The sequence below is a fragment of the Rhipicephalus sanguineus genome, chromosome 4 (genome assembly GCF_013339695.2).
Source record: "Rhipicephalus sanguineus isolate Rsan-2018 chromosome 4, BIME_Rsan_1.4, whole genome shotgun sequence".
Classification (NCBI taxonomy): Eukaryota; Metazoa; Arthropoda; class Arachnida; order Ixodida; family Ixodidae; genus Rhipicephalus; species Rhipicephalus sanguineus.
The window spans coordinates 186,195,845-186,220,828 of NC_051179.1; the positions used below are offsets into that span (position 1 = coordinate 186,195,845).

The 24,984-nt window shown below is 47.2% G+C and overlaps 1 protein-coding gene and 1 non-coding gene across 2 annotated transcripts in view; both read right to left on the reverse strand.

Moving 5' to 3' along the window:
• LOC119390966 (PHD finger protein 12-like) overlaps nucleotides 1-24,984 on the reverse strand; it is an 86,919-nt gene continuing 61,935 nt past the window's right edge. The window contains 2 exon segments of the mRNA XM_049414993.1: nucleotides 1-202; nucleotides 6,804-6,938. Coding sequence (XP_049270950.1) covers nucleotides 56-202; nucleotides 6,804-6,938 — 282 coding nt within the window. The 3' untranslated portion in view covers nucleotides 1-55.
• On the reverse strand, nucleotides 400-472 carry Trnat-ugu (transfer RNA threonine (anticodon UGU)). Its single transcript has one exon. It is a non-coding gene; the product is annotated as a tRNA-Thr (tRNA).

The window sequence follows — 24,984 nt, forward strand, 5'->3', positions numbered from 1 at the left end:
TGCTGTTGCATGCAGTTTATTGAATGGCTGTTATGTACAAGGTGGCGATCATCGCCTAATTGACGTGGTGGTTGTTGGTGACGCTGAAGACAAACTGGAGACAGCCCAGCTTGATGAGGGAGCCGTGGTGTAATAACGCCGTGCCTTCCCAGCCAGCTGCACCTACGGGATTCACACGGCAGCCGCACGTCCTCCTAATGCCCTGTTAAATGTGATATAATACCATTATTGGTACAACTGTATGTCACAATTTAACACTTCAAGGGGAATTTTTCAAGGGGCTCGTTTCTTTGTTAGACGCAACCAAATGAAACCAACAGGCAATTTGTTGTTCTAGAAGTGTAGTGTAATGATTATGACCTAAATTGGAAGGAATTAAAGTAGATGAAAAAGCACCGTTTCCATCGGTGGGATCCGAACCCACAACCTCTGAATTACACGTCCGATGCTCTACCAACTGAGCTACGATGGAGGGTGCTCCCTCGTTCACTTTTGTGAGGTATTGATGTGCGCTTAAATCACTGGGAGTGTTAACCAGCACCACTCATAGCCAAGACAGCGTGGAATACTCGTTTTGCCAGAGGGCTTTGCGTGGCACGCGATCTTTTCACGATGTGGCAGCTGACCAATAAAACAACACATATTTCCTAAGACATCAAGTTTGCTGGCACAAAGCCCTCCCTATGAAAGTAAGGCAGAAGGGGAATTTTTTCGAGGGGCTCATTTCTTTGTTAGACACAACGAAATGAAACAGTGATTACGGTGCTTGGCTGTTGACCTGAAAGACGGGTGCCGATTCATCACCGCACATTTGATAATTTCTAGGTGTCCTTTCGATATCCTAATATTACATACTGGAGCAGAAGGATTATAGCAATTAGATGTGACCTTTCTTTACAGTCGCGCTTCAGTGAAATGTGTTCAAGCCTCGAAGCACTCAACCCTCGCCAATGAAATGTACTTGCCAGATGCTGTGCACAACCAGCATTTCTTGCAGCAGTATCATTATACCAAACATCCTCACATATTCTCTTCGAGGCATTCACAGAAAAAAGAACAGACATCTGCAACCACGCAAGGTGAAAGCGGACCTCTTCCCCACTGCTGCTGCATGCAAAGCAACTCCCGAATACAGCCTATTGATCGCTACAGAAATGAGCAGTGTAGGCAGTTCCATCGTTTGTGCATTGCTGACAACGTGCCATGCATGCTCACGCATGCTTATAGACAATTCAGTACAGTGACGGTGTGCGTCTGCACGTGAAGTCAGAGGTGATAAAGTAAAACTCACAAGAAGTAAAAAACACATCAACCCTGGCTGCACGAGGACAGTAGATATACACTGAGTTGCTGAGTGAGCTGAAGATATTACAGTGAAATCTCGGTATAACGAACTTCAGGGGACCGCGGAAAAATGTTCGTTATTCTGAAAGGTCGTTAGTGAAAGCCCAAAAATTTACCATAACAATAGAATTTCAGTAACGCAAACGTCCTACTTCTGCAACGGTACGTCCTTGAACTCGTTTCTCACAACAATGCACACGTGAACGTCAGACAAGGCACGTTTATTTGAAATAGTTCGTGATCGTTTTTTGACGGGTGCAGCACAAACTCTGTGTCACGAACGATTATAGACTGTCCGTATTTTTATGCGCCGCTTCGGTTGCTGTTCCGCTTTTTTCTATGAATATGCGGAGTTTCCTCAAGTAGTCCAACGCATCTGTGGCCAACACGGACTCGTCGCGATCTTCGGGTGCTACCGTGACATCGTTGTCCATGTCATCGCTGCAATCCTTTAAGGCCCAACTGCATGCACGCGAGTTTTGAGCGACGGCCGAGATGCGCCTCGTGGACTAACCCCAACATAATGCAGTTTGCAAAGAGCGACGTAGCGTAGGCAGCGTACACTTCCGGGCGCCCCATGGGATCACAGCAGATATTACTGTCGTGGTTAAACATAAGAGTGCGAAAAAAGAATGTCACGAAACGCTTTTATCTTTATCTCAAACAAGACAATAAATTTGGCATGTTGTCATTCATCTACTCTGTAATTCTTTTTCATAATTTGCCTGCGTGCACGCAATAGTTTTCAATCGAGCAACCGTGACACTTTGTCACGAACACATGGGTGCTCCCGTCGCGACGGAACCCGTTTGTCGCAGTCGCCTTCGCTCGAAAGTTGCGTGCAATGCATGCGGTTAGGCCTTTACAAAACCTGATGCGTTGTCGCCTCCTCCCGCGCCATCTCGCTCGAAAAATGACCTGTGGCGCCTCTGGTGGCAAAAGCATGAATGATCCGATGAAGACGGCCACGTGACTGTTGATTGCTGTACGCGGTCGACGATTTTTTTTGTCAGTATTGAAATATTGTTCGTTTCTTTATATTAAAAGGTACTGTTCCATAATAATGCACATATAGGCCTGCGTCAGTAGTATGCATTAAAGTGGCACTGCCTTCGCGTGACATAATGATCCCGCGCTTGTCAGCGCGTCTTGAGCAACTTTTCAGCGTGCTCATGCAACCGTGCACGCAGTTTCCAGGTCACTAAGATTTTGGAGCGACATAGTTTTGCTACCTACACCTCGTCTCAGAAATGACGCACGCTGCTACTCGGCGCGGCCGCGCATATGCGCAGTGACGTTTTCGACGACTTGGCTTGGCTCGTGCATCGAGAGAGTAACGACGCCGGCATAATCCACCCATGACATAGGCACAGGCAACCTTGGACGCATGCGCACACAACGCGGTACAAATACAGGGAAGGTGTATAATGCCACATCATCTCATTGTAACAGCTTGTTATTTTCAAAAATAGTTGAAAAGCTATAAATAAAGGTGGTTAAGCATAGTTACAGGAACTCCTGCGAAAGCAGAACAACGATAGCTTTCACAAATCGCGAAAAGGGCTGGCAGCATCGCTATCAATTCTCAACGTTGCTGGAGGAAAGCTGCATCCGTCTTTAGAGCCTTTCAGATCGAAAAATACTGCTGGTAAAATAACTACGTGCTTTTGGGATTAACTACTTGCTGAAAATACAACTTGCTGCCGGCAGGGACCGAACCTGCAACCTTCAGATAACCCGATGCATTACCAACTGAGCTACAGTGGCGGTAAACCTCTCGTCCACTTTATCGGGCATTTTATGTGCATGCAGACCTGGGAGTGTCAGTCAGCGCCGCTCGTAGCCATGACGGTAAATGTGGAACACCCCTTCTTTTTGCCAGCTGGCATCACTTTTGCATGCACATAAAATGCCCGAAAAAGTGGACGAGGGGGTGATCACTGCCGTAGCTCAATTGGTAGAGCGTCGAGCGCATAATCCTAAGGTTGCACGTTCGGTCCCTGCCAGCGGCAAGTTGTCTTTTTGTCCACTTTACTTTCTTTACATCTATATCGTAATTACTACAGTACATTTAAAACAATACAATTAACGTCCCCTATAGGCCTAGTGCGCTGCAGCTTTGAACCGAACAGGCAGCGCCACCGGACGGCCGCGGCGAAAAACTTGGGATTGTCGTTTGTTGCTCCCGTGCCCGGAGTCACGTAGAAACACAGGGCTCCTCGCCGAAAGGACGTAAAAACGTCGCAGTAGTCCGGTACTTTTTCGTACTTCTGCATGCATGGCTGGCACAAGACCTGTAGGAACACCGTTCGGAAGCTACTAGCTTTAAAGTTCTGCGGGTTACCTCAGAAGTCGGACGAAAATGAAAGACAACTCTACCGCAGCTGTGCGGGGCTGCGTAAGCAACGCCTCGAATTCCGTACGTAAGTGTCCCCACTTTCGTGCGTTTTTTTTTTTCGCCTTTTATTATTTATTTTAAATGTATACACAAGCTTACAAGGTCACAAAGAAATAGGAAGATAGCAGGCTGACAACAGCCACCTAGAGGGGCAATGTGCCTGTCTGCGTCTCCTGCTCTCACGCGTGATTTCCTGCCAGCCAGAGCGGCGAGCAGGGGTAGCCGGTGCGGAATCACACACAAATTTGCCGCGTCCTCTTCGCTGAGAACGAAAACAGTTCGGTATGGCTCAGCACACGTAGAGCACTGAAAAATCCTAAGGTCACCTCCACTCGTTCGGCGTAGTCCTCGGTTTTCGATTGCACTCTGCATTTCCCAATAATGTCGGAAGATTCCATCGCGCACATCAATTCTTCTTTCAGACCACACACTGACCACTCGCGTGCAACTTCGTACCAAGCGACCAAGACTCCTTTTGAAACACACGTTATTGCAATTTCAATCCTACGACAACCGCAGAACAACACACGATCGTCGCTTCTTGTCCTCACGTTCACGCGCGGGCTGGCGGCCATGGCTGGCGATGCGCTTTCCTAGCAGACAACAACCAGTGGTCGACGAACTGATGGGCGCTCGCTTGCAGTCCCACAGTCTGTGAAGTGTGTGCGCTTGCTCGCCTGTGTGTGTGCGTGCATTGTGAGCGTGTTTGTGTGTGTGTGTGGGAGGGAGGGTGGGCGTTGGTCTACTGTTCCCCGCGTGGAGTCCAAGTGACGGAAAAGAACTTGTTTCCGGCGCAAACAGCTGTTTTTTGTCGGCCTTTTCTTTTCTTTTTTTTTTGTTGGTAGGGCTCGCAGTTCGGTTTTCGGCGAAAAGAATGACTGAGAGGGGCCTGTCTTCCTCGAATGGCTTGAGGTGAATAGGGGACGAAGTTTTTTTGAATGCTTACTCTGCATGCTGGTTTTCGGCAGCTTTAAACGGCTGTAGTTTAAGAGGTTTTTGAGACAGGAAGAAAAACATAAATAAAGATAAGTTAGCACAGTGTATTTACACACGCAGACAGAAAAAAAAAAGAACTACGGCGGCCGTTCTTGGAGAACAGCGGCCGCCGCAACCGTAGCCGCCACCTTGAAACATGCAGTCGGGCCCGTAGGCGACAATCCTAACAGTGCGCCGCTACCCCGATAGAGGGCGAGAGCAGTAGCGCCACCATACCAGCTCACGAGGTCTATACATTCCTTGGCTTCATTGTCTGCTGGTTTTCAGCAAGGTTGTGTCAAACAAAAAACGAGCCCTCATAATTCCCTTGTTTCGTTCATTCATAGCGAGGGCCTCATTCTGGCAGGCTTGACGCCTTCAGGTAGTATGCGAGGGCTTATTTGTCAGCTCTCCACTCATTAGAAGATCACGTGCTACGTGATACCAGCTGGCAAAAAGAAAGAGTGTTCTCCACTCATCGTCATGGCTACGAACAGCGCTGACAGGTTTGCTTGCACATAAAATGCTCGATTAAGTGGACGACAGGATGACCCTTGCCACAGCTCAATTGGAAGAGCATCGGGCGCGTTATCCTAAGGTTGCAGGTTCGGTCCCTGCCAGCGGCAAGTTGTCTTTTCGTCCACTTTACTTTCTTTACATCTATATCGTAATTACTACAGTACATTTAAAACAATACAATTAACATCCCCTGTACCTTCCTTGGCTTCATTATCTGCTGATTTTCAGCAAGGTTGTGTCAAACAAAGAAATGTGCCCTTAAAACTCCCTAGTTTCATTCATACAGTATTCAATGTCGCACTTTGTCAACAGCCTTTAAATAAAACTGAGGCTTAAGAATTGAGCAATGTTGAACAGAATACGGCACATTCAGCTAAACATTTAATGAAACAGATAAACCAGTTATCACATCATGAATCTTAGTACCAAAGGCAGGTAAATATCATTGCTGAATGCTGGATCTGCAAGAAAATTTACATTAACATACAGCTGCGTCTGTCGTTAGTCTCGTAAACATGCACGGAAATTGCATTTCTGCATCGGAATGCAGCTGTAATGCCCGTCATCCCATGATCAACCTCATGGTGATGATAGTGGACTGGCGACGCGTTCACTTCGGTGACACTGCAGTTTTAAGCAAAAATGCCTTTATCTGGTGATCAATATAGCATTCATAGTCCCTTAAACCTGGGGCGGCATGAATCTTGATATAATTGATTTATTAAAAACAAGTAAAAGTGGCCCCTCTATGTTCCAACGTTTTGTTACTTCAGGGTTTTCCTGTCAGTGCTGATTATTGGAAAAATATTTGAAAAATATTCGGTATTTCAAAGAAACACTATTAAATTCGAAAAGCGAATAAAACAGAACGCTACTCGATTTGTTATTCGAAGTTTTTGAATATTCGTACACCCCTAGAAATCAGTCATGAAACTTTGCGCCAAATTAAGCACCCCAAGGCGTAGTTTAGTGGGCCGAGAAGACAATGTTCAGTGGCATACGCTGCAACCTTGCATTGGCAAATTCACTGCTCATTTTGATGCAACAGCGTTCAGCTTCTCTACTGAGTGAGCCCTGATGTGTTACTTTCTAAGCAAGGGTTCCATTTTCAGCATTTACACTTTGGGACCCTCATTTGTGCATGAGTATGGTGTGTGTACAATAGACAGAATACACTCCCAGTAAACAAATCTCCTAAATGAAACAACTGCCTCTAATATGAGTTGTTTCATAATTGAATTCTGAACCACTGTGTATCTCTCGGAACATGTGACAAATATAGCTAATTTGAAAATTTTACTAATTATTAAATTAATTATTAACTACAGGGCACAAGTCACAGTTGAGAAATTAAAGCCAAGTAGTCAGTTAAGCAAAAATCCCACTTTCGAGCCATGTACCTCAAAAATCTCACATTGGTGTTACAGATGAGGTTGTACCAAACGGATGGCTTGAATGCACAGCACGCTTCAAGAACTTGTATGCCGAAAGTGGTAACCAGTACTTCCGAGCTTCAATTTTGCTCATTGGCCTAATGCAAGATAATTTTGTTAGTTGTCGCACTCACGGGTCGAGGGGCAGCCAGTGCAGCTGGAGTTGAGGTTGCTTGCAGCCGCTTGTCGGAGAAGTCGCACGAGTAGAGCACATTGTCCACGGTGGTGCCATGCTCACTGTAGTTGAGCAGCTCGTAGTGCTTGCCAATCTGCAGGCAAAAATTACATTTGTGGCTCTGCTGGGCCTATTCACTAGAAAACAAAACAGATCAGGGTACCCATTATGTTCTAAAAGAATGCATATTTCTCTCATGCCAACTTCCTGGATGACTGTCATGTGTCTGCGTGCCAGCTTTCTTTCTTTAGGCAACTGATGCAGGTACAGGACATGAGAACAATTGCCAACCTGTGTGTCCATTACACCTGCCTAGCGACAAGTTGCTTATAAATGGATAGGACATGCCAGTTTCCCCTGCCTTTGGGATGGGCCCTGGCCATAACGAAACAGACACAAGTGGGACGACCAAGTCCAGCTTACATTTCTTTCTGATGCATTAAACGCCTCATTTTGTGGCAAAAGCATTGTCTGCATGTGTCGCTAGCAGCAAGTATATATAGACGGAGCAGTGATGTGGTTATTTCTTTGAGGGAGATAAAGTAATCAGGTCAATTAATTGACACTTAGGGGTACAGTATGGAGAAACTTTCTAGTTATTTACTTCTTAATGCCTATACCTTCAGGACACAGAAAGCGTTACAAGGGTGGTGGGTACAATATGAGTACAGAACTAAAGAATAATAACAGTCAAGGAAACGGAATGTTTTACAATAGTTTCAAAAGCCAATACTTTGCAGCTACACCACAAAGTGTTCTTAAACTGCAGACTTGTACAATGCTTGGTCCTTAGTGGTAATAATGGAGAGGAGAAAGCGATGCCATTCTCCGCCCGACTTCAAAAGGAAAGAATGTAAAAAGAAATTACAGCTGAAAGGGATGGCCACTTTATCTGGGTGACCAACACATGATGAAAAGTAAGCAGCTTCTCAGATTAATTCCAGATGAAGTAGATTATGGAAGAAAACTTTACGAAAGAGCAAAAGGCCAAAAATTTTTCTTCTAGTTACCAGACCTAGGAGAGTGGATTTCCTTAAAAGGTGATGCCGGCAGCGCAAGCATAACTGTTGAGTATAAATGAAGCTCAACAGTTTTGGACAGATTCCAAAATTTCAATTAACACTGACTGAGCTGGGTCCCATATGACAGAAACATGCTCAAGCTTCCAATGGATCAAAGCTCATGGGGTCCACTCAGGCCCGTAGCCAGGAATTTTCTTCGGGAAGGGGGGGGGGCACTTGCTGAAAGTCCTGACTATTTGAGAAAAACGCCTATTTTCATTATTTATTTTCGGTAAAACACCATGTATCATAAAAATTTCAAAGGGGGGGGGGGGCAGCCCCCCCCCTCTTCCTGGCTATGGGCCTGGGTCCACTATACTGTGACACCCATGGCACCAATGGCAATGAGCGGGTCATCGTAGTCCTGGATTAGGTGAGTGATTGTTCTGCATTGTAAGCAAGGCACAATCTTGGTGGCAGCAGTCAGCAAAGAGTACTTAGCAAGACGTGACAGTGTCTTCTACTTTGAAATGATTCAGCGAGATGCGCAGGAGCTGTTTCCCTCAACATGGTTGCCGTCCCTGCAGCCCTTGCACGTCCCTGCACGTACTCTAATTCTTCAAGAAAGTTTATTCTCTCTCTCTCTAGCACGAATGGCGGTGAGAGATGAACATTATTTATTGTATGCTCAATCAAGAATTGGGCTGTAACTGCAATTTACTCGCTAATGACGGTTATTAGGTCAAGCTAATAATATTCTCTGCTGAGCATGTAATTAGTGACCCTTAGGGATTTTTCACAACTACACAGCTCTCGCCTGTCTGCTCCAATGACCACTAAAAATTATGACAGCGACTTTCAAGCGCCTGTCATCTTTTTTTCTCTTTGAAAGACTGAAAAAATGAAGTCTTGGCGTATGCTTGGCACAAATTATGCGATTGCTGTCGAAATGTAGCACGATGTAGCAGGTTTTACCCCTTGGTGCAGTTTGGTGCAATTGGTGCGGCTATTAAATCACTGAACAAGGAAAAGCGCATCAGTGCAAAGAGACAGAATGGATTCTGCAGCAATATTGAAACGCTGTTTGGATTGGTGCTGAATCAAGAATATTTTGGGCCAGAAATGCTACACTGCCGTTTAACCCTTTCCCTACAATGAAAAAAAAAGAAAATTGGACAAAATTTACCGGAAATTTCTTTAAGCTCAATTTGTAGTTTTTTTTCTGAATAAAACACTACCATTATTTCAATTCACTAGAGTTATTTTATTTCACTAATTGTGTTAAAAAATACAGCTTGAAGGTGGCTTCACTGCACGGCAATAGACGAGGCAACCTAAAGTTTGCTCGCGCAATGCCAGCGCCAGATGCTTCCCTGATGGGCCACTGAAAACCTCGAAGGCAGTCGGCTCGCCCGCAGAAGCGATTGCGTGCTGCCACGCGTGCTTTTTCGGCGGAGCGCGTGCTGCCGGTGATTGCGTTTCGAAGTCGCAAATAAAGCCACGTCATTTCACAAGTCAGTACGCACCGTTCTTATGTCGTGCAGTGCCACATCAGCCTTGAGAAGATTTAAGCACTCAACTGAACTGTGAAACTGCATATTCAAAAAAAATGCACAGGCAAAACAAGCGCCAAGCTGTACGCAGATTCAAATCATCATTTATTTTGCGTGCTTTATTCTGATCATTCTCGTACGGCAGACCGTGTGGTCCTTACGCATACAGCAATAAAGTTTAGTCGACTCCTCCCATATCATCGCTCCCATTCAATACCTTCAAGAAAGAGCACACTGGAACACCAGCTGAAGTGAAAACTCGTTGTTGTACTGTGCCTACCACGAACAATTTAACAAAGTGATCACGACTGCGTATCTGCACTGGTGCTCTCCGATAATCCTACAGTAAAAGCTCGTTAATTCGAATTCCACGGGAATGCTAAGCAATTTCGAATTAAACAAAACTCGAAATAATGAAAGTGAGCAAAAATGGGTGGATTTCGGGGGTGGGGGCACGAAAAATATTTATTGGCCAAAAAAGTCGGTGATGACCATCTGCTTCTTTTCTCTGAATGCCACAGCTGCGGCTCTCTGTTCCAGCGCGCGGACGCGGCACAGGGAATCCTCTTCACCCTCTTCAAAGCTGAAGAAGAGACGCGCCACATTAAGTGCCTCCATCACCGCAGAAGCTGACGGGCACACAGGCGCTTCGTCATCTTCGTCTTCCTCACCTTCTGGCTCTTCAGCAACAGGCTGCGCACCGGCTACTTGAGCGATAATGTCCTCATCAGTCAGGGCACCACACACCGATGCACCGGTGTCAACTTCAACATAATCGGCAAAACGTACGCCCCGAAAAGTGTCGCGCAATGCCACTGGCATGAGCTCCTCAGCCCCGTCCACGTCGACGTCACAACTATCCTGCGCACTTCCAGCTGCAAATCCACTGTGGCGGAAACAGTTTGCGATTGTGGTCGCGGTCACCTGTTCCCATGCGCGCACCAACATGTGCATGGCAGTGAGCAGCGTAATGACGAAGTCCTTCCTGTCGCCCGCGCACAAAATCATTCTCTCCAGCATGTGACGCCTATAAAAGCACTTGATGTTCCTTATCACACCCTGGTCCATGGTGTTAGAAGTACAGGTGGAACGATGCAGCACCCCCGCCATGCACTCGCTATGTCGAACTTCGGTTCCTCCGCGCCGTCACGCCGCGAGATGGCAGGAGCAGTCACGGGGCTCACAGCGACGCGCGCCGGCCTCTGCGCCGCCTTAGGCAAAGCCACGGTGACAAAGCAGTTTTCGCCACGGTGACAAAGCAGTTTTTGCCGTGGTGACAAAGCAGTTTTTGCCACGGTGACAAAGCAGTTGTCGCCACCGGTCGCCACGTTGCTTTCTCGTTTAATTCTTTTTATGCGATGGCAGGTCATGCTATTCGAGTGAGAAAGCCGCGAAATGGGCAAAAAGTGTTTTGTGCCGCGTTGCAACTCTGGGTACAAGACATGCACTGAAAAAGTGTCGATTTTTGCTGCACCCCGAGATGCGGAACGCTTGAAGGTTTGGCGCCATGCGATTCCGCGCAAGGACCGCGTGCTGAAATCGACTGATTACGTGTGCGAGAAGCACTTCGAGCCGAGGTACATAACGAAGACGTGGGAAGCAGTGTACAAAGGGCACGTTCTTGTGAGCACACCACGAAGGGCAGCTCTGGCTAATGACGCCGTGCCGACAAAGTTTCCCGACTGCCCTGCTCACTTGACAAAGACAGAGAAAAAAAGAAAGGCGCCTACGGACCGTTCGCATTCTCCTGCCATCAAACGGCGCAGTGTGAGACTGGAAAATGCATCGAGCTTCGAAGAACTTCCGCCAACGGAGGCCTCGCAGGCGTGCGACGTGATGAGCGAGTTGAATGAAAGAAGCTGCGTGGGATCTGATGCCACAGTATTCGACACAATGCCAGTCACGGTGTCACCCACAAGTCTCATCGAGGACGTTTTTGACATTGCCAATAGTGTGACCCTCCCGACGACAGCGTGGGCTTGCCACAAGGTTGACGTTGACGGATTGAGAACCATCACGTTTTGTGAAGTTTTCATGATTAGTGAAGCAGCTACCCAACCACATGGCTCCGCAACTTGCGCGAACTTCAGCTACTATGGTGCTGCTCCCAGCCGCGTCATCATGAAAAGAGTGGTGAGTCTTGACGAACAACTGAACGTAACTGTGGCTCTGTTGGGCAAGCGTGCACCCCTCGAATACCTCCAACTCCCTTGCAATGTCAGTAGCAGCAAAGATATTGAAGTGCTTGTCAGGCGAGTGAGCGAAATTCGCTTGTGTGTCGGCGGGCCAAGTGCAGACGCATACCAAAATGTGCAGCCAACAAGTGGTTTTATTGATGTCACAGGCCGATGGCGTCATAAACAGTGCACGTTAATTCTCAATGAAGCAGAAAGTGCATGTGCTTATTGCAAGCGCCTTCCAACGACACTTCGCGTGCATCAAAAACGCATGCAGCGTAAGGTCGCAGAGAAAAAGGCCCCTCGGTACTTCCACATGGCGACTGCTCGAAGGAGCAATGTTGTTGCTTTTAGAAAGGCGCAGTACGCTCTGAAGAGATCAGTTGTTCGTCTGACGAAAAGAGTTCAGTCGCTGAGCTCCCAATTGAAAGCTGCACGGGAAAAGTTATCAGTTATATCTGATGAAGCACTGTGTGATAAGCTGCGTGAGTTGGACATTCCCGAAGCACAAGCAACAGCTATTAAAGAGTGCATAGCAGCTGCTAAGTGCACCGATAAGAAGAACAGGCGCTATACTGAGCAATGGCTCCTACTCTGCCTCCTACTGCACATCCGCAGCCCGTCCGGATACTCTTTTTTGAGGAACAACAACATCCTGCCGCTGCCGTGTGTCTCAACCATAAGAAAGTATCTCTCGATGGTTCGTGTGAAGTGTGGATTCGACTCCCGGTTTTTCGCCACCTTCAAGAAAAAGTTAGCAACCAAGGACACTTTCCAGAAGCATGGTATTCTTATCTTCGACGAGATCCATGTCCGCAAGGAGATGAGAGTGAATGCGACAAATATGTCTTACACAGGCCATTCAGACTTTGGAGGTGAAGTGGAAGCGTCGCAGCAATTGGCAGATCATGGACTTGTTTTTACATTTCGCTCCTTTGGAGAACATTATTCCCAGCCTGTTGCGGTCTTCGCAAGTCATGGTCCTACAAAAGGCACCGTGTTGGCTCAGCTCATCGTGAAAGCTATTCTTCTGCTTGAGGATGCTGGTGCATATGTAGATGCAATCGTTTGTGATGGTGCTGCAACAAACCGGTCAATGTGGAAGCAGTTTGGTGTGACCGGAGCGCTTCATGGTACACAGAATAGCTTCACGAGTCCTGCATGCGAGGATCGACGAGTTTTTGTTTTCTCTGATGCACCACACCTTATCAAGTGTGTGCGTAACCGTCTCTTGAAGGAAAAAGTTTTTTGTGTGAATGGCACCCGCGTGTTTTGGTCGCATTATGACAAGCTCTATGTGGTAGACACTAAGAATGAGGGCAGCCTCAGAGTTTGTCCGAAGCTTTCCTTTTCTCATTTAAACCCAACAAATACGGAAAAAATGCGAGTGAAACTTGCAGCACAACTGTTCAGTGTAAGTGTTGCGAAAGGTTTAGAGTTCTATTCTAACAAAGGTACTCCAGGCCTTGAAAATGTCAAAGGCACAGTCGACTTCACGGTGCGAATTAACGATATTTTTGATGCCATGAATCGCAGACACCCTAAGGAAGGTCTAAGATTAGGCGGGAAAGATTTTGAAGTGCTCGAGTCCTCTTTACAGTGGCTTAATGATTGGGAGGAAGAAGTCAAGGCAGGACGAATTCACCCTGAAAATTTTTTGTCACAAACCACAGCTGAGGGCTTGCGAGTGGCTATTCTGTCGACAATTCAGCTGTCAAACTACTTGTTAAAGGAATGTGACTTCAAATATGTGTTAACTGCAAAGTTTAACCAAGATGTCTTGGAAAAATTTTTTGGTGTCGTACGCCAAGCCGGGTGCCAAAATGAACATCCCTGCTTGCCGACCTTTTTGCAATTATACAGCATGTTATCGATCTACAGTCTGGTAAAGCCACCCAAGTATGGTAATTGCCAGTTGTTGCCTAGTGAAGAGCCGCGACTCCTTAGCTTGTCTGATTTGACATCAGCTTTTAAGGAGGATGTTCCCGGCCAATCACGGCTGGATGAGCTGAGGAGTAGGCTGGACGGATTGGTGCAAGATGGGATTGAGTGTGAAGATGTATTTAACTCAGTGCCTGCATCAGACAGCATTACGGACTGCATAATTTACTATGTATGCGGGTTCCTGTGCAGGAAACTCTTAAAAAATACGAATTGTTCAATCTGCAAGCGAGGATTGACTACGACAGGTGATGCGCCTAACGCTGAATCAGCTCTCGTTGTTTTGAAGTCGAGAGGAGGACTAATGCACCCAAATGCTGCCCTATTTAATCTTCTGAAAGAGACTGAACTAATATTTCAAAAGCACGCTGGCGAGAAGCAAGCGTATGACTTGACAATTGACTTTGTGTTAGACAACTACAACCTCTCATTTCCCTGTCAAGAACACAAAGTAGACATGATGGCACAAGTGCTTCACTACTATGTAGGAGTGCGGATGCGGCAATGTTGCAAACAACTGAAAAAAAATGAAAGCAACAAATCTCAAAACTTGCGCAAGCTCTCGAAACTAGTTCAGTAAGTTGCTGCCTGAAAGTCGAAGTACGTAGTTTTAGTTTTCCACCAGTTTTCGATGCCGATTTGATTTTGAGTTGAAATGCCGTCTTATTCTGTCGGTGGCGAAGCACTGCATAAAGCAATCTGTTTATGAATGAGTGTATATTTACATCACTGTAATAAAGGTGTCGTTTTGAGTTCATCCACGCTTTAGCAACTTTATTGACGTCGTGAGTTGGCCCGCTTTTTTTAACCATACCTACATGCGTGTGCAGTCTTTCTCTCTCCGTGCGAAAGCTACGCATGTTAACAATGAGAATATCTGGGGTTTTGCGTGCTGAAACCACGTTATGATTATGAGGCACGCCGTAGCAGAGCCCCACAAGTTTCGGCAATGTGGTGTTATTAACATGCACTGACATCGTAGAGTACACGGGTCTCTAGCATGTCGCCTCCATCAAAATGCGACCGCCGCAGCTGGGGTCGAACTAGGGAACTTCGGTCAGCAGCCGAGTACCGTAACCGGTGTACCACCGCGGTTGACTGGCTACGCTCGTAAACACTCCACACACCGCGATCGACGTGTTCCTTGAAAGACGAAGTAGTGATACTGTCTTCGGGTGACTATGCGATACATAAACAGTGAAAAATATCCCTCAGTTGGCAACACAGAACAATCAGGAACACATATCCACCACTCTTACTTAAAGTCTCCCCTTCTCGCAGTGTCAAACAAGGATGCTTTTTCATGTCCTTCGTCGGTGCCTCAAACTGAGCTGCTGGCATTCGCTAAAGTTCAGTATTTTAAGCGCCACCAGCTAAGAAGTCGCGTTCGTCACACATATTTTTATCCGCGATCAACGACCGCATATTACTTCGAATGTTCGCGACAGCAAAGACAGTATGCATTTTCTGTTGCAATACTACGGCTAATACGTAATTTTTTCTAACTTTATAAACTATACTTCTATAAATAGAACTAATTTCTTTCATATCAGCATGACGTCACTGTCATATGTTTAAATGCACGATTTCACATGTCTGAATGAGGAAAGCATCCTCCTATTGCGAACCTTCGAGGTGTCAAATTCAACCGTTATTCAACAGATAACGGCTGTATCGTCAAAATTTCGATTTATTCGCAGCTTTTATTTAATAATTTATTTTTGCGCTCGTTATAGCGCGAACGCACAGTTTTTTATTCATTTCGAGGAGCGTTCGCGCCACCGAAGCGACCATGCCTGATGCCGCTCTTGAGCCACCAGTAGTGTAGCGCCATCTAGGGCCCTGTGCACAAAACGCCACAAACCGCGGACAGAAATTCGCCGCTTCCGGAGGCGCCGTCGGTCCACCTATAATACTTCTAACACCGTGCCCTGGTTCATTGGCTGTAGGGCCGCAGTCGTATTTGCTGGAAGGAACACTAACTTTGTTGCTCTCAGCTCAACGTCGACTTTGTGCGCTGAACAGTTGTCGACGACAAGAAGAACGCGTCTGCCGCCCAGTTCCATTCGCCTGTCGAATTTCAGTAGCCACTTCCTGAATAGGTCACCTGTCATCCAGGCTTTCTTGTTTGCGGCGTACTCCGTCGGCAGTGACCGAATGTTTTTGAAGCACCGTGGCTTGAGTGCTTTGCCAATCACAAAAAGGGGGACCTTTTCCGTACCGGTCATATTTGCGGCGACCAGAACAGTGACACTCTCTTTGCTGCGCTTGCCGCCGGCACAGCTGTCTCCTCGTAGGTGATCGTCTTGTCTGGCTGCAACTTGAAAAATAACGCTGTCTCGTCAGCGTTAAACACATCCTGTGGTGAGTAGCTCTCCAAGTACTGCTGCAGGGTGTCGCTTCTCCAAGTAGCGCATGTTTCGGCGTCCACTTCCTTTGCCTCGCCGGATAATGTGCGCAATACGAGATTGTGCCGCTCCCTGAAACGATGAAACCATCCCTCGGAGGCGACAAAGTCTTCAATGTCCAAGTGCAGGGCGAAATCGGCTACCTTGGCCATGATGATAGGGCCGCTCAATGCGATACTCTGGGCTCTCATTTCTTTAACCCAGATAATCAAAGCCGACTCCAGTTCCGGGAACTTCGCTGTCCTTAGCCTTTTTCGACTGGCGCCAAAATCCTCGGCTTCATAGGCGTTTTCAATGGCCGTCCTGTTGCGTATGTAGGTTGACAACGTGCTCAGAGGTATGCCGTGCTTCCTCGCAATTTCGTATTTGCTCGAGTTCCCTTGGTCAACCTCTCGCAAAATCTCCACCTTCTCCTTGACAGTCTTCGCGCAGTAGTTTCCCCGCGGCATCTTGCAACTTCGATGCGGAATAAGACGGCTTGACGGCGTGAACGAACAACGTGCTCGAGGAACAAAGTGACGCTGCCGGGTGCGGCCTAGGACTGCTAGGACTACTCCGCCGACTCCTCAGCGTCCCGCGAATCCCGCGTATACAAGTGGCGCCAGGCGCTGAGATAGCGGGAGGGCTACGGAAAAAAAAAAAAAAATTGCTCCCTGGATTTCGGAAGCCATACTTTGCTCGCCCTTTGCTCGGAGGCCACTTGAAGCTCGAAAAAACCGGTCGTGCCACCTATCGTTCGGCCGTAAAAGCTTCCACTAGTGTTTGACGATGATGACACTCGGCGGCGCGCGCTTCGAATTATCCGTAGAGGCGGCAATTTCTGTTCGAATTAACGAATCGTTTTACACATGGTCTTCTATGCACTTCGGACCGGACTGCGGCGACCATTTCGAATTATCCAAAATTTCGAATTAATGAGGTGTGAATTAACGAGCTTTCACTGTACTTGCGGCCTGCGAGCCCGTGAGATAGCCGGGTTACAGAACGGGTTCTGTATTGTAGATTCATTACATAAATGCAGGAATGGCGATTGTATTTTTTATCATTACTAACTCGATTAGTTTATTCTGATAAACCTTTGAAAGTCGTATCATTTATTGTACGCAGTACTCACCGAAACAAAGACCATTTCTGATCGTTTTATATATGTCGCTCATCCAGTGGACTATATGATGACAAACATGTTTGTGCCTCGCAAAAGCGGGCGCTCAAGCTACTACTTAACTTTTCCTTTTTTATTTCAAACGCGTAAAGAGGTCATATTGGCCCACGGATATTGGTGCATTCGTTCTTTCTACACACTGACTACTGTGTACAAAGCCATTGTAATTGGTTACTAAAAAATCTTGGACGTGATTCTGAAGCAAAGCAGCACAAAATGTTACCATTCGCTCAAGTGCTGTTAGCCGAAACAGCGTGCGTGTGTGTGTTCGCGCACGTAAGCATCTTCGTTTCCACAAATTTTAGCAATGTGGCTCTTACGTTCCTCTGAAATGATATTGGAAAGAAATAAACAGTAGTCGTGTTTTTTTCTTCACACTGTTCTATTTTCGGAAACCGCAAGACCAGGAAAACAGTTCACCTCATCCTTGGGAAGAAATTGAGAAAAACAGTCCACCTTATCCTTGGGAATACCGGGGTCGCAGAAGTTCTCGTCATAAATGTTCTGCGCGATCATGGTGCCATTTCTTTTCACCATTCTAAAAGCATGGCGCACTAATTTATTTTCAACCTTTCATTTTCTCGACCATCTGGGTATTACCATTGACTAAAAGGGTGGCTTCATTGGCCAGTCTCTTGAAAAACGTGCTCTACACCATCTCCACCGACCCCGCGAGATCACGACCCGCATTTCAATATAATGCTAGAGCAAGCACAGCGTGAGGTTAGCACGCAAGCACGCTCACATGAGCACTGCAAGCAAGATTGTGCGCACTGCTGCTCAGCACAGCGCGAGAGGAGAACGCCTGCACGAACGCCTTGAAGAGCGCACGCGTAGCGCGAGCAGAAAAGGAGAGAGGGAGAGAGAGAAAGCACGTGCGCGCGTGTAGCGAGACAGAACACACGCAGCCGCAATGTAAACAAACCGGCAGAGGAGCGCCGTGCGCGACCACATAACGAGATTTCCGAAAAAGGGGGCACTTTTCAGAAAGGTGCAGCAGCGCCCCCTGGCCCAGGTTTTCTCGTCTATACAATGATGGCAATAAAATTAAAGCCGAAACACAAATGGCACAACATGAACAAGTGTGGCTATGAGCGTAAAAAAAACACAACTACGATGAGTATAGTCGTCATTGGTTCTATGTGGGACCAATTTTAGATGCGAAGTATCTTATGGCGGAGTTCAAACCGGTGGTGGTGGTGGTGGTGTGCGGCGTGACCACCCTTACTGCGCATGCGCATACCCTCTCCACTTTCCCTCTCCCCTTTTCCCCTCTCCCCTCCCCCTTTCCACTCTTCCTCTGAAACACGGGCTAGACATGCCGAAATTCTCTCCTGCGCAACGCCGCGATGAGCACCAGCGCATGCGCGTCCCCTCCCTTTCTCTGTCCTCTCCTACGCTGCTCCCCTCTCGCACGCCTGCCGACCGCGTTCCCCGCTCGCCCTGTGAGAATTAACGCCCAGGCTAGAGGGAAGACAAGACGCGCATAGCGTTTCTCTTCGCGTTCCACGACGCGAGGTCGGTAGCAGGGCCAACGAAAACCAACAGAACGCGATCGTGCAAGTGCTCCGGCTTCGCATCGCCTCATGGTCCCCTTTAGCGGGAAATGGTGTAATTTTTGTTGATGACAAGTATAGTCATCGTCGGTCATTTTGGTACAAAACCTCATGACTATACTCATCAACAGGAGGGAAAGGGTTAAAGGGACACTAAAGGCAAATAACAATTTATGTCAGAGTGAAAGCCCAATGTATGACAACTTCTAAAACGGCAATATTATCAACAGCCGTGCCCTACTTACCAAGAAATTAAGCTAAATGTATCACATGATGAGCGCCACGAGTGGGACATTTTCGAAGTGATCCCGATGACGTATGCAGTGATGCTACCGAGAACTTCTGATTTGGAGCAATTTTTGGAGCAGCAAAATTTCCGTTTTGGAGCACTTTGGAGCAGCAAAAATTTTAATCTTGGAGCACTTTGGAGCAGATAATTTTGCATCTGGAAGCACTCTGGAGCAGCAAATTTTACAGTACACTATAGAAGCATATTGCATTAACATTCAAGCACCGGAATATTACTATGGGGCTCTTATGAAGGCTAGAAATATTTCGATTCATTGCAAATCTCATGGAAAAAATCATCTCAGGAGAGCTCCATACTTCATTCGCTAATGAAAAAATAAGGACTCGTGAAGTTGAGTGTTCTGGATTAACCTCTTTGGTGATTATTTTCGACACCAGCAAATAAACAGAATACCGGATCAACAAAATTGCACTTTATGAAATAACACTCTAAATACATCTATGTGGTTATCAGCAGACGTGGTAGACAAACGCCGTGATGTACAGCAGTGCCTCAATACCAAAGAGCCACACTGTCCCTAATGCATTCCCCTAAGAAAACTCCAAGGCGAAAGCCAGGTTCTTTTTCTTCTCGATCGACGGGTTGATCTTCCCCCTCCCGCTCTGCAAGCTTTCTGCACCTCACCTAATTTTGCACTAGCTCCGTGATCGGCGCACCGGTCACGGAAGCAGTGTAAAGTGACGATGTCATGTGATGGTGTCATCACGTGACATCACGATATGACGTCTTGACGTGACATCACGATACAGTAAAAGCTCGTTAATTCGACTCTCGTTAATTCGGAAAATCGGTTAATTCGGACATGTCATCTGGTCCCTGTAAATATATGCATCACTCAATGAGACTGGGCGCTCGTTATTTCCGACAGATTTGACCGTAAATCGGATAATTCGGCGACTTTCGGGACGCTGGCGAGGCTCGAAAACGAAAAAAGAACCATTCGGAACAAAAGTGAAGCTGAAACGCAGCATCGCCATAGGCATCAATTATCGGCTTGGCTTGACTTGAGACTGATTGAACGCCTTTTCTTCGGGCGTGATAGCGTGTGGTATAGTGTACTAGAATAATTTCCTAGTGACGCGTCTGAGAAGGAGCGCGCGTGCCCGTTTGTGTAGACGCCACCAGGTGCCGCCACTGCGCTTTTTTCTAGTCGTCTGCTAGCGTAAATGCCGCAGACCGGCGGATTCATTGCAGTTCGGGACATCGCCTGCAGCAGTATCTATTCGCATTTTTTATCATCCATTTGCACAAACCCATCATATGAGTAACTCTGCATGTTTTGCTTCTATTGTGCAATACCTAGCACAACATTTAAATCGCATGCTCATCGCAAACTACACAAAAGTGCTCAGCAAAGTCTACGCTGCGTTTCTATGCCAGAAGGCGTACAATGAAATAACGGCCTCGACGGACGCATATTGATGGTGGCAAACTTTTCGTGATTTATTCTCGGTTACAGAAACACAGCTAAACAAGATTATTCAGGCGTTTCCTTACCTCATTTTACGGCGTGCAATGAGACGTACTACATGGAAGCATCCCACATGTAAGCGTCCGGAAAAAAAAAGTCATCCACCATTTTTTTTTTTTTCACGAGAACTACGACGTTGAACGTAGCGTCGCAGGAGACGCGCACGAGGCAAGCAGCTGCAAAGCGCGTCTGAACCGGCCGAAACCGGCGCGAACTGGCTCCGCGACTAGAAAAAAGCGCAGCAACGCCACCAGTGGCGTCTACTGGCGTTTGCTTCAACCGGCCTATTGTCCCTGCCTCCTGGACGCGTCACTAGGAAATTATTCTAGTACACTATAGCGTGTGGGTTTAGCGCGGTGTCATTTTTGTTGCTTTGTTCCCGTTGGTGTGCTGCATCGTTGAACGCCGTTTTATCGAGGAACAATTCAGTACGGTTCCTTTAGCTTGATCGTTGCTGGTGCTTTTGTGCTGACTTCTCGTGTGAACGCACTCTCCGTCGATGGCAACGCTGGCGAAGCGGCCCAAGTACGAGGCCAAGGACTTCACCACCAAAGTAGAAATTTTACGTGCCCTGAAAAATGGGTTCTCCCGGCAAGAAGTAGCTCCTGTGCCATGACGTTGGCAAACAATACGACGTGAGTCTCCTGAGCGCAGTTGTGGTCTTCGCGTATGTGTGGCAGAGCACGCCTGCGCACGCCATTGCCAACTGTTTCAGGCACAGTGGCCGAAGTGTCGCCGAACGACGGTGCCGATGTTGGGCAGGATTTCGGAAGTGTTATGCCTGATGCAGTGACACTCGACGATTATATCGGCATTGATGGCGTTGCCACTGCCGGCTCTCTGACTGATGAGCAAATCGTCAAGGAAGTGATGCATGGCGACGAATCCGAGAACGAAGAGCGTGAAGAGGAGCTGCCACTGAGCCACACAGGCCCCCTCGTACTGTGAAGGAAGCCGCGGAGGCCCTCGTCGTCCTTAAAGAATTTTGTTTTGGCACTGCAGACAGTATGCTAGCTGCTGAGCACCTTGAAGGGCTCAGAAAAATTGTGTCCGCGCGAATTTCTGCTCGAAAACAGAGGCGCATCCGCGATTACCTTGTAAAGTAAAGGTATGTTGAAAAAACTCTTGCATTTATTGTGTTTATTTCGACCATTCGATAATACGGACATTCGGTTAATTCGGACATTTTTTCCGGTCCCTAGAAATCCGAATTAACGAGCTTTTACTGTATATGACGTCATCACGTGACATCACGATATATGACGCCGTGATGACGTCACAAGTTTTGAAGATCTATGACGTGATGATGACGCCATCACATGATGATTATATTTTGCATCAATCGATTGACGCCGCCGACTGTCAATTTTTGTGTTTGATAAAACACCTAAGGCTTTCGCACTAAGATTGCGTATTGAACGTTAACAGCCTGGCCGTTAACAGCCTGGCCTTACATACCCAACTGTCCTCCACGATGTCACCTGTGTGCCATGCGTGAAACAGCTTCGCTTATCATCCACTTCAGAGTGAAATGGCTCCTCAATATTTTTTTTTTTCAATTTTTATTGTGATAGCAATTATATGGACACTCTCGATGGATTTTTGCCGTCGCCGTTATTTTCCGTATAAAGTCCCAATTGATAACATCACTACGCGCATTCTAGCCGCGAGTAAAATCTCGCGAGCGCTGGCGACGAACGCGGCTGAAGCGGAGATTAAACTAGCCGGCCGTCTCTCTCAGTCGTACAGAGAGTGCATGAGATAACATCTTCCCGCGTGCGGGCCTGCCGTCGATTGCTCATCAAACAGAGAGGAAAACGCCCCGCCCGTCTTTCGTAAGGAGCATGAAGGGACGCCAGGGGGGCGGGGACCGCATCGTTCGAAGGGCGCAGTCATCAGGAGCGGCTCGTAAACTTGCTGTGCTCTCAACGCTTACTTTGCGTTTAGAGAACTCAGAGCACGAAAACGCTTCGGTTCCTGGAGCGGCCATATTCCCTTAAACCAGCGTTTTGTTGAGTTACACGAGAACGGGTCCAAAAGCGTTAGCTGCTAGCCTTACTTCGTTTAACAATACAGTTTGTTGACATCACATTGATTGCTTGCCCTTAAGCGAAACTGAGTATTTTTTTTTTAACCGTCAGCTATTGACCCTCGAAAGTGCGGTGCGGACGTGTAACATGGCGTAGCCGCTTCACTGTGGGCCGTCAGCGACGGGCCCGCTACTGACAGCTGCACATTTGCGGCTGCTCCGACCAGGATATATGCTTTTATTAATGAGATGATATTTAAAAAAAAAGCAAGCAAAAAATTCGAATTAGAACCCTAGCGCGTGAGCTCGAACGGGCAGGGCCTTTTGGGGGTATACTTACCGCAGAGTGATTACAAACTTGGATGTGCTGGTGGTAGGAATTACAAAAAAGCTCTTCTGGATGAAGATCCACGGATAAAGTGTATCTGAGGAAAAGTGTCAACGCGTTCCCACCGTTCACGTGCTCTTCCATAAACGCGAGGCAAGGAAAATTCGATATTGTTCCATATATTTATTGCTAGCGATCCCAGATTTCATTCCGCGATGTCCAGAAACAGAAGTGACAGACATTTTAGCGGCACTCATGTAGTTATTACTGAACATTGCTTTCCTTAAGAGTATACGTTGTTGGGCTAGTTGGTTCATAATCTTCAAAATTGGCTAGCGCGAAAATCGACAAGGACTAAGAAGGAACACTGATGTACAGGACAGGCGCTACTCGCAACTACGCTTTATTCAGAAACGTCTTCCTACATATATACACAGCCGAGTGGCGCGCGCAGGCGCAATGCACATGACAGTCGACATGCTAATCAGGACCGGGATACCAAAACATATTCGCATTATAACCAAGTGTCTAAGAACAGTCTTTCCTTACTGCGCAGAACAACAGAAGTGTCACTGATACATTCACGGGCTTTCTTTTTAATGTGATAAGCCTCCATTAGTTCTCTCGCCAGCGCATTCCCACTTCTGCCCAGAATTCGAATGCTAGACAGCACTGGCTCACAGGCACAGGTCCTACAATGCGTAGGTAGATGAAAAGTCAAATTATTCTTAACAGAGCGCTCGTGTTCCCGTGCTCGATCGTTGACGCAACGACCAGTTTGTCCTATATAAACCTTGCCACAAGTGAGTGGGATTTCGTACACGACGCCTACGGCGCATGTGACGTAGGGCCGGACGTGCTTTTTTCTGCACGTCGGTTTTTTAAGTGGTCCCGAAATGCGAGGGCATAGCCCAGCCAGTTTATGCGGCGCTGAAAAAACTATAGGCACATTGTACCTATTTGCCACATTTTTTAAATTGTGTGCCACTTTGTGCACATACGGCACCACTTCCGGCCTTTTTTCTGCACGAGCAGAGCCAGGCCTCTTCTTCCCCTTCAGTTTCTGAAGGAGGGTTTCGGACACAGCAGTCAAGTTCGAGCAGGGGAACCCAGCCGCCTGTAGGCGCTCAATCTGGCTATTAAAACTATCCTGAGCCAAGTGAACGCAGGACTTTGCCAGCACCGATTCAAGGCATTGTGAGGCAATAGCTCGTTTTACAACCTTACTATGAGCAGAATCAAAGGGTAAAATTACCCTTTGATTCTTACCCTTTGAATTAAAGGGTAAATTACCCTTTGGTAAAGTAATTTACCCTTTGATTCTGCTCATAGTAAGGTTAGCGCGTGCCACTCGGCTGTGTATATATGTAGGAAGATGTTTCTGAATAAAGCGTAGTTGCGAGTAGCGCCTGTCCTGTACATCAGTGTTCCTTCTTAGTCCTTGTCGATTTTCGCGCTAGCCAATTTTGAAGATTGCTTTCCTTACGTGCCGTGCGACGCTTGAAACGAGCTATCAGCAGCGTTTCTGGAACAGACGACGTCCGCCGATGAATCGCCGTCGCACTTGCTCGCTACCGATAGGCCTAGACGTCACGAGCCTCTGCGGAGAGCGCGTTTTGCTGTCGAGCCGACTTGCAGAACAGAAGCTGCGTCGGCACCATGCATGGCATCGTGGCTTACTCGGGACGCACGCGCGAGCGCTATTGATTCAGCGGAATAATTCTTGGTCCATGGTTGCGACTTTGGCAGCCCCAAGGTCAAGCTGCACATGTTCTGATGCGCCGGCGGTGCGATTGCCGGTGATAGACGCCCCCAAACCCGAGACTTTGGCGCAGTTTGGCGCAATTTTCGTCGATATTATCAGGATGGCGCAGTAAATACAATTTGGCGCAGTTGGCGCAGGAGTGGAATCACTGCGTATGGAAGTCGGCCTACAATAAATCACTAGTAATCAAACTAGCAGCAGTAAAAAAAAAAACATTCCGAGCATCAAAAGACGTAATAAAACGCTGTTTGTTCGTTTCCGCTTGATTCATGGAAAACAAAACCTCTGTGGCGTTACCATGGGGAACGGCGCGCGTGGCTCAAAGGTTCCGTTTTTGCCGAACTGCGCCTCGCCCGTCTCAGTGGTAGTTTCGGGATCGCGTACTGCCGTGCGTGTTTTGCGCGCTCGTGAAAGTCGCTCTGACACAAAGTTCGGCAAA